General features: G+C 50.6%; 1 protein-coding gene across 7 annotated transcripts in view; it reads left to right on the top strand.

The window, feature by feature from the left end:
- The first annotated feature begins 292 nt into the window (after window positions 1–292).
- Window positions 293–9733, top strand: part of SYNE2 (spectrin repeat containing nuclear envelope protein 2) — a 179345-nt gene continuing 169904 nt past the window's right edge. For 4 of the 7 annotated variants that reach the window (XM_077783923.2, XM_085580894.1, XM_085580892.1 and 1 more), the window contains exons 1-2: window positions 294–451; window positions 3629–3718. In XM_077783923.2, the coding sequence (XP_077640049.2) occupies window positions 425–451; window positions 3629–3718 (117 nt within the window). In that variant the 5' untranslated portion in view covers window positions 294–424. Of the gene's footprint in view, window positions 452–3628; window positions 3719–3899; window positions 4060–9733 lie in introns of those variants that run through there. The other 3 variants (XM_085580893.1, XM_085580896.1, XM_031504904.3) reach the window with 3 other exon arrangements.

The raw sequence follows: 9733 nt of genomic DNA, 5'->3' as shown, positions 1-9733 counted from the left end.
CAACCTTCCTTTCCTCTTTTTTGATCTAATTCTGACAAACAAGCTGGCTGTGATTGATGAAGGGAAACTCCCCCCAAGGTGTTGGGCCACAGGCATTTTTTGAGGGGCACAGTGGGTTTAGGCAGACCCCTGTTTTATTGCTTCTGGCTACACTTTCCCACTCCAGCACTCTTCCTCTAGTTGCACCTCAGTGGGGACAAGGTGAATTGTGTCTGGGAACTGAGCCAGGGTAAAAATAACTGAGGAGGGGAGGGTGCTGCTTTTTAAAAGCAGTTTCCTGGTCTGTTTGACAACACAACAGCACAAAGAGCTGCACCAGCACAACAGAGGGAGCATAACCTGACTGGTCCATCAAATCACTGCCACCAAAAATGGTGCCTGCAAAACTGCATCCTTACTTCCTTGGTGTTGCTGCACCAGCAGAATGGAAGGTCCTTTGGAAAGTCCAAAGGTGAGTTTCTACTCTCAGCCCTTCTTCCCCTTTCCCAATTCTCTCTCCTGCAAGGGATGGGGTGAGCAGAGAGCAGCTGAGCACAGAGGCTGGTGTTTCTGGCACAGTGCTGATCTCTTGTTTTCTTGCTTAGTGTCCTGTTCCCAACTCCAGCTTCTGCTGTGCATTCCTGTCCCTGTGCTAGATCCTGCTGCCCCCTCTGTCGTGCTGACATACCTCTTTGTGTGTCCGCACCACAATCAAACCCTGGGAGCAATCCAGATCAAAACAAAGTATTCTTCTTCAGGACTAACTTTCATCTGGTTCCCAGCTCCAGCTCCAGCACACACACCGTGCCAGCACAGCACAGGGGGCTGCACACAGGGGAAAGAGGAGGGTCACTAAGCCAAAGATTTCTCCTGGCAGACTGCAGAGCAAACATAACTTGGAGTATCCAAACAAAATTAGTTTACACAGCCATCACAATCATTTAGAGTAGATTGGGGTTGGGATTTGGGGACATTTTATTTTCCTCCAATGCTTGAAGCTAGACATACAAATTCTGCATTATGGAAGGAATGTCCTACCATGAAACTCATGCTGTTGAGCCCTGTGGGACCTATGGACCAATCTTCCAATTATGACTGGGAAAGACTTCTGAGATCATTGAGTCCAACTGTTAACACAGCACCATGACATCCATCACTAAACCCAGTCCCCGGGTGCCACATCCACACATCTTTGTTAACACTTCAGGGATGGAGATACCACCACTTCCCTGGGCATCCTGTTCCAATGCCTCACAACCCTTTCGGTACAGAATTTTTTCCTAATATTCAGTGTAAACTTCCCCTGGTGCAACTCAAGGCAGTTTCCTCTTGTCCTGTCCCTTGCTCCCTGGGAGCAGAGCCTGACCCTCACCTGCCTACAGCCTCCTGTCAGGGAGCTGTAGAGTGTGGTAAAGTCTCCTGATTCTCACTTTCTCCAGGCTAAACACCCCAGATCCCTCAGCTGCTCCTCACCAGACCTGTGCTCCAGACCATTCCCCAGCTCTGTTGCCCTCCTCTGGACACGCTCCAGCCCCTCAATGACTTTTATGTAGTGAGGGGCCCAAAACTGAACCCAGGATCTGAGGTGTGGCCTCACCAGTGCCCAGCAAGAAAACAAGAGATCAGCACTGTGCCAGTCAATCACTGCCTGGATATATAAGAAATATTCAGCTCAGTGGCTTTGCCATTCTGGGTAGTGTGGGAAGGCGGTGAGGCAAGAATCACCGCTGCACTGATCAGACCCTATTTTAGGAGGGCATTTCATGGGAATTGTGAGGGCTCCTCATCCCCACTGCAGTTATATCCATCACTGCCTGGCAGTGCTGCTCTGTAGGGCTTTTCCCCAGTGGTCTGTGCATCCATCCAGGCAGCTCATTTTGGACAGCCATAGAAAGCAGGCAAGAGCCCTGCTCTCACAGCTTCCAGATCTTCACCTTCCACAAAGCCTGATCCCTGTCAGCCACTTGCTATCCTTGCTGGCAGCACCCATGTACCTGGCAATGATGAGATGAAAGCTTATTTTCAGAGAATCAACAGCCTGAAGATTTGGAGACAAAGTAGGCATATATGACTTAATTCTAACTTTGTGTCTCACACCTTTTTTATGGAATTACTGTTTAATTGCTCATGTTAAACCTGTCCAACAATACCATTTTGTGTTAGCAACACTCAGTGTCATATCTTCAAAGTGCTTTACAAGCGAGTTATGAAATGTGTAATCTGAGTGAAAACAAGCACCTTGGGCTGGGACCTGTGCTGTGTATGCTGGGATGAGGAGCCCTGTGATTCATGGCACAGTGAAGTCAGTGAGAAGAACATGGAGAGATAATGTGGGATGGTGTTCTCCAAGGCATAAAAGATCAAGGCTCCATGAGACGACTTCTGGTGAATTTCATAGCATGTGCAAGACCCTCAAGTGATCAACAGGGGACTTGAAATAACTCTTCAAGTATTGCAGCTTGGTTCTGATACTGTATCTTCTTTTCTCCTTCCTCCTACCAGAAAACTGGCAAAAGCCATAGATCAGTCAGAAATATTTGTTTCACTTTGAGGATATGCATTACAGTAGCCATAACACAGGAATTAGGAAACCACAGCATAGCCCAAAGGCCTTTGCCTTCAGCTGTGTCCATGGAGCACCAGAGAGCTGTGTCACTATACAAACACTATACAAACACTAGTTAATCCTCAATAAAACAAGTTTAAAAAGTACACAAAGAACCATCACGGGCTGGTTTGTTGCCAGGATGGCAACAAAGCACGATTTTGATGATTTTGACCAGGTGGTTGCCAAGGCAGAGCGATCAAGTTGTAGCCAGCTTTGATTGTTGCTTCTGCAAGTCAGTGCATTCTCAGGCTCCAGCTGAAATGACACTGAAAGGGAGCAGGATTCACTTTTGCCTGGAAAATTTCCTTGCAGAAAATCAGGGCTACAAATCTTGCAGATTTTCTTTAGGCAGATCTATGGGTATAAAGAGAAGCTTGAGAAAGCAGGCACATTTGGTTTTGTAGTCTTCAAATAAAGGATCTTACTCGCTTCCCTCCTTTAAAGTGGTTGATGTTTTACCAGCACAGATTGAGGAGAAGCACAATGAATTCACACTGGCAGGAAGTGACTTTTGGAAAGTTATATTTCCTTTGAATAGCTGGTTGACCTCTGGGTGTGTAAAACAGTTTAATCCCAATATTTGTATTTTCTCACTTTGTGAAGTCTCCAGCCAAAAGATATCCAGTAAAAAATGGGACAAATATAAGGAATTCCTTTTTTCCCTCCTCCACAAACCCTCGTCTGAGTTCTATAAAAAGACCCCCAACTTATGTTCACATAACTGACCCCCATCTGCCTTCCAGAGTTCTGACTTAGCACAGCCAGATGATGCTATCCCTAAACTTGATGAAAGTCTGAATGTGGAAGAGAGAGGTAAATGGGTCATACCTGGGGTCTGTGCCTGAGCTGAGGAGAGCTCAGCTTGGGGAGGGCTGTGGAGGCTGTGCAGAAACTGGAGAAGTCTCCGGTGATGTGGTAAATTTGATTCGGGGGTGCTGCACATCTGTGACGAAGTATTTTATTTCTGTCTATCACCTGTAACCCCAAACATTCCCAGACCGGAAAACGGTTCCTACAACACACAGGTTTTCTTACTTCCAGCACAAGTCCTTCCTCCGAAGCACATGGACACCGAGCGCCCGTGGCCGTGCCCGGCTGTCCACGAGGGGCGGGATGAGCAGCGCCGTCCCGGTAAGCGCCGGGAGGGAAAACACCGGGAAGCGCCGCACGCCGGAGCCGAGGCCGGTGGGCGCAGGCGGCCGCGGGGAGCCGGTCCCGTCCCCTCCTCCGGCCGGGACCCCGCGGCCGTGCCGGGTGTCCCGCGGGCGGGGGGCGCTCCCGGAGGCGGGGCCGGGCTGCGGGGGCCGGGCCGGGCTGCGGGGGCCGCGCCGCCCTCCGGCCCGCGGGCGGGGAGCGCGCTCGTTCGCTGGCAGCGGCCGGGGCGGGGAGCGGCCGCTCCGTCCTTCCTCCTCCTCCTCCTCCTCCCGCCCTCGCCACCCGCGCCCGCCGCCGATGCCGGGACTGCGCCCGCGGTGAGTCTGCCCCGCCGGGACCCGCCCGCGGGAAGTTGCGGCGCGGCCCCGGCTGCGCCTTTGTGCGGGAGCGGCGGCGCTGCCCGCCCGCTCCGGCCCCTACGGCCCGGCTGGCCGGTGCCGCCGCCCCGCTCCGCTGCCCGCGCCCTCCGCCGCGCCGGTACCTGCCGCTCTTTGTTCCCCGCCGCCGCCGCCTTTGTTCCCTCGGTGCCGGCTGCACCTTCGGCACCGCCCGCGCCCCCCGCGGGACATCGCTGCGCGGGGGGCGCGGATGGAGAGACCGCGCTCCCGGAGCGCGTCCCCCCTTCTCCCAGCGCTGCCGAACCGGGGAAAAGGGGGAAGCACCGCGGCGGGGCAGCGGCGGGAGTTCGCCGGGCTGCGCGGGGGAGCGCGGCGGGCTCGGCCGGCGGCGGGAGCGGGCTTGGAGCGGGCTTGGAGCGGGCTTGGAGCAGGCTTGGAAGGAGCTTGGAACGAGCTCCCGCCCCCGCGCTCCTGCCCTGCCCTCCCGAGCGGGGCCCCGCTGCCGGAGCAGCTCCGGCCGGGGCCGGCTCGTCCCGCGGCCGGGGAGCGCGCAGGGGGTGCGGGCAGGTGACCGGCGCTTCCCCGGGGAGCGCTGGGTACCGCTGGGAACATCGGTGTCTCTTGGGTTGTGTGTTTGGGAACTGATCGTGCAAACTTACTCAGGCAAAGTTCCCGGGAAAAGGGAGCGATTGCTCATCCGGGAGGGCCGCAGGAGGCACGGGAATCTCCCTGCGCTGTGTGTTATTATTGCCGGTGCTGCTGCCCGCTGAGCGCGCTCTGTGCTGCCCGCTGCACATGGGCTCCTTTCTCTTTCCCGCCTCGCTGCCAGCCTCCCTCCTGCCTTCCCTCCCTTCCTCCCGTCTTTCCAGGCTCCTGGCAGCCGCCGGCTTCCTCTCGGAGCAGTTTTTACGGATCTGTGTTATTCCAGCTCATGGGATGCCGCACATGGGGCTCCTTGTCTGTAACTTGGTGCTGACTTAGTGCCAGGTGCTCTGTGTGTGTGTTTGTAGATTTAAGGGAAGGCTCCTTTGTCCTCCTTTCACCTCCAAAACTAAACCTGGGCTCAGTCTGAATCGTTCTGAATCAAACTGAATGGTTCTTCTCTGTTTTTCCCGAGAGCTGCTGGAGGCATCAGGAAGTAGAGCAGGTGCACCCTCCTCAAGTTACTGGGAATCTACAGAGAGAAAACTTTGAGCAAGTGTTAGAGTTTCCCACAGCCTTTATCATGTCTGGGACTGTGTGTTCCTCATGCCTCCGCTTTCCTCATTCCCCATGTCCCTCCTGTCCTCTCCCCCTCTTTCTGTTGTTCCTAAGTTTTCCTCCCTCTCAGCTCACAGGGTGATCTTTGCAGGACAGACAGACGGACAAAGACGTGAGTGCCACGTGCAGCGTCCCGGCTCGTTATTGTGACTGTTGGCCAAGTGAGCAGAGCCGTAGCTTGGCGGGCAAGTCTGTTGACATCTCTGTGTGAAATGCAATTCCTGCAGAAGCAACGCGCGGCTGCTGGCGCCTGGTTAGCTGTGTCATGGGCTTCAGCCTCTTCTGGGGTGGCTTTGTTAGCTCTGGGAAGGAGCAGCGTGGCAGCTGTTAACTCTGCTCACAATAATAGTATCTGCACACACAGCCACCTCTGGCTGAAATCAGGGCAGCCTAAATAATTGATTTCTGAGGCAGAAGGCGGCGTGTCATAGCAGGAGAGGATGGGGTGGTGTGGAGGGAGCAGGAGGTGGCAGGGGAGAGGAAGCCCTGGCATCTGCAGGTGGTGGCAGTGGGAATGAGTTGAAGAGAGAGGCATGGGTGGTGGCACTGGAATTTGGAGGTGAAACACCAGCAGTGACCACAATAACGTGTCACCATGTACTGATGTGTGCAGTGGCAGTGTTTGGGCCTCCCTCATGTGAAATACTGTACAAACACCTATTCAGAAGTGTATAAATTAATATTCGTTCTTCCCTTCTTCCTAATGAATGGTAATGAATGATAATTACCTTTTTACCTGAGTTTTCTATAAAAACATGTATTGAAGTTCGTTTATTTAGACAATTCCTTACAAATACCCTGAAGAAACTCTATGTTAAGTGCTGCTGATATCATACAGTGCTAAGATTTGAGTATGGTGGTGTTAAGAGGGGCAAAGAAACTGTATTTTAATGCTCCTTGGGGGTTCCTTCTAACGCAGGATGTTACATGATTCTGGATATTCTAAGAAAGGAGCTAATCTTTCTCCTATTAAATCTGACTAAAAGTTCAGTAAAGTAACTGAGACTTTTGTTGGTGTCAGTAGCACTTGACCGGTCCTATAGTGTGCCAACTAATTTTTATTTATTTGTCAGGCAAAGATTTTAAGCAGAGACACAATGAAGTAATTCAAGGAGCAGTGTGCATTGCTGGCTAATGATCTAATAGCTTGAAAATGCTTTATCTCCCTAGCTGCTAATTTTAAGTTTTATGTTGAAAGAGAAAGTAAGGAAAAAAACCCAACCAGTTACTGTTTGTTTCTTTGCAGCTTTTATCTGTGTTTTTTGTGTTACTCCTCCTCATATGTTTTGGGAAAGATTGCTTGCATGCTTTGGGAGAAAATTACATTGTTTTAGGGGAAAAATGGGCCACAGTTTAGCCCATTTATAGAGTTAATCATGCATGTTGTAAAACCCCTTTACTAGTAATTATTCCGTAAACAGTGAGTTCAGCTCTGGACAGTTTCCTCAACATCTGAATATAGAAAGGAACTAAAGAAAAAGTCCCAAAGCGGGGATGAAGAAGGCCAGCTTGGGAGATCAGGTATAAAGAGCCTCATTCATTTTGGTTTATCTGTAGTACAGAGATATGCCCTTACTCCATGAATCATCTCCTGACATCTGTTTGCAGCGCTGTTTTCTTAGCAACTGTGGCTCTGTTTTAGATCTGGCCTCTCAATGGCCGGGTTTGTACTGAAGGATGCAAAGAGACAATCCAAGCTCTTCCTAGTGAAGCTGTGCCTTTCAGCCCATTTAGCCAATTTATTTTCTTCCCTGAGGCACAATAAATACCGGTTTTAAAAGTCTACCAGCTGAGATGCTTTTTCTGTGTCGGTGCAGAGATGCTTATCTGTTGCTTACCACAACTGAAGTGTTTCCCCAGCGTGATCTGGCAGCGTGGGAGAGGATGGCCATGGGCTGTGTCGTGTTGAAGGGATGAGCTGTGTGTGCACCACGCTTGCTCTACCTTTCCTGCAGGTTTTTTGTGGCTGTTGTGGTCCTTCTAGGTGTGGGAGAGGACGTGGTCTTGAAGGAATGCTCCCAGTGGTGGCAAGGACCCACTCCTAGCAACGTGCCTGTTTGAACAAGTAGTTGGATTAGGCAGTGGGATTATACACAATGTGGAGTGTGGAGCACTGCATGAGTAATGCTTTGGGATGGATCCATAAGCTGTGATTAAAGAGAAGGTGACATTTCATACACCTCTCACCTAATCTTTCCTTGCTTGAATTTCATCCCTGGATGGTTTGGGTGGGGGACGCCTGTAACTGAGGCAGAGGTGGCCATGTAGACACTGGCAGAGCAGGTTGATCTGATTTTGCTATTTTTGCTCTTTAGAGGAGGAATCAAGATCTGACTTGGGTCAGAGGGAGTTTTTTACTTCAGCTGGTGTGGCTGAATTGGTCAGGAATGTAAATGTATGGGAGTACAAGTGGTACTTGTACCACTGGTCCCATGTTAAGGGACAGACAATATTCACCCCACTCTTTGTGCCAACATGCAGTTCCTGCAGGAGGAGCAGGAGTTTATACCTGTGATAAAACATATAGCTGCTGGACTATGAATCATAAAATACAGCTTATGTTAATCCCATAGGACATGAATTTGACTGCCTTGCCCTTCCTGGACTGACTTGCATCCTGCAGAGCATGAAGGGTGCCAGTAGCAAGCAGTCACTGCGAAGGATGAATGTATTTGGGCTTGGATAATGTTGGGAGGGGAAAGACCCCTCTTGTTTGGAGCATTTTCTTTGCAAAAGGATTGCAGACTGAATTCTGTTGCTGAATACTGACCAACTTCCTGCCACCTTCATGGATCACACACAGCTCCTGGTGTTGGTACGAAGAAGACAACGTCTGTAGATCACCTAAATGAGAAGTACTCACGGCAGGAGATGGAAAAATCTGCTCCTGTGGGAACACGGGGACCAGGACAGGGACAGAAGAGGGAGTGGGACTAAAACTTCTGCTTAGCCCAGCTTGTGTGCACAGCAGAAAGCTGTGTGAGGGAAAAGCTGGTGTAGAACAGGCTGTTATCTCCCCACAGGAGGGGAAACAGGACGGGGCTTTGACTCCAGGCATAACTTTGGTCTCATAGGGAGGCAGGTTTGCTTTCTAACCTTCCTGCAGCCTGCTGATAACTCCCTGCACAATGCAGCTGCACAGATTGGCTCAAGAGGTTTTTAAGGAACTGCTGACCCTGGTACAAGCAATACAGTTTGTGACCAGGGATGATGAAGAAGAGAAAATAATGGCATTGGTTATCTGAGCATTTAGACTTAGGCTGCAAGTTCTATCAAAGGAAATGACAATTAAGATGGAAAACAAAGTGCTTGTAATTGCTTTTATGAAAGTGTAGGGAGGAGTCAGAAATGTGGGGTTTGCAGGAAAAAGTTCTGTTTTCTGAATTTTCTGGGCTGTTGGTTGCCAGGTGAAAGACCAGGAGTTGGTGTATGGTGGAGCAAAAGTTTTAAGCAGAGAGGGGAAGGAATACACTGGGTACCCCTTGCTCTGTGACAGCCTGTACACCCATTCATGATGTGTAGACACACCTGAGAAACTGTTTAATTTCCATTAGAGACCTCTGTGTTGCCTGGGCTTGTGTTGTTAATAACCTCCTAAATGATGCAGGGAAAGGAATGAAAGCTGACTCACAAGAAGCACATCCAGCTTCTTGGTGACTCTTGAATCGTGAGCAATGTGCAGCTCTGCTTGTAGGAATATTTGGTGAAATATGCAAGTCCAGTAACTGAATGAAATTCTTCTAGCAAAGCCAGGCCCAAGGGTGAAGGTGGTTGTGTATCATCTAGATACAAGGTGTTTCTGGGGAGGGAGGCACAGAGCACCTGGAGGGTGCTTCAGCATAACCCGAGGGGGTGCTGCTTTGTTTCCTTCCTTTTCCCCATCTCAAAAGGCCACAGTTCATCTTGCCAAACCATATAACATAACTATCTGCACGAAAGACAGTTCTCCAGACTCCTTTCATAGTCACTGGAGAGGAGCACACGCTTTTGAGCCATGATTCATCCACACTGAGTTGGACATCTAAAAATACATTGGACAAACTGCCCTAAAAGTGCCTGTTCCTCTCCATTGTTTCTGCTGAGCTCAAACAAAGAGCACTTACAGAGGTGCTGCTCCTGTGGCTGTTCAGTGTCAGGAGAGCTGAATCTCAGCCAAAGTGTCTCATGTCCCAGCAGAGCATCTTGGAGGGCTCTGAGTGTCCTCATTTCCACCAGACTCAGTGTTGGTTGTGCAGTGTAAGGCATTTGGCTGTACCTGAGACTGGGGAGCAGACAGCACATCCAGTTTAAATCCACTCTTCACCCCTGGTCAGTCCCTGGACTCAGACAAGCTTTGGGCTGGACCTGACAATCTGCTGTAAGTAAGAGGCCGAAGGGGATTTGCAGAGTGAGG

The sequence above is a fragment of the Lonchura striata genome, chromosome 5, assembly GCF_050655825.1.
Source record: "Lonchura striata isolate lonStrDom1 chromosome 5, ASM5065582v1, whole genome shotgun sequence".
In the NCBI taxonomy this organism is placed as follows: domain Eukaryota; kingdom Metazoa; phylum Chordata; class Aves; order Passeriformes; family Estrildidae; genus Lonchura; species Lonchura striata.
This window is presented reverse-complemented; position numbering and strand designations above follow the sequence as displayed.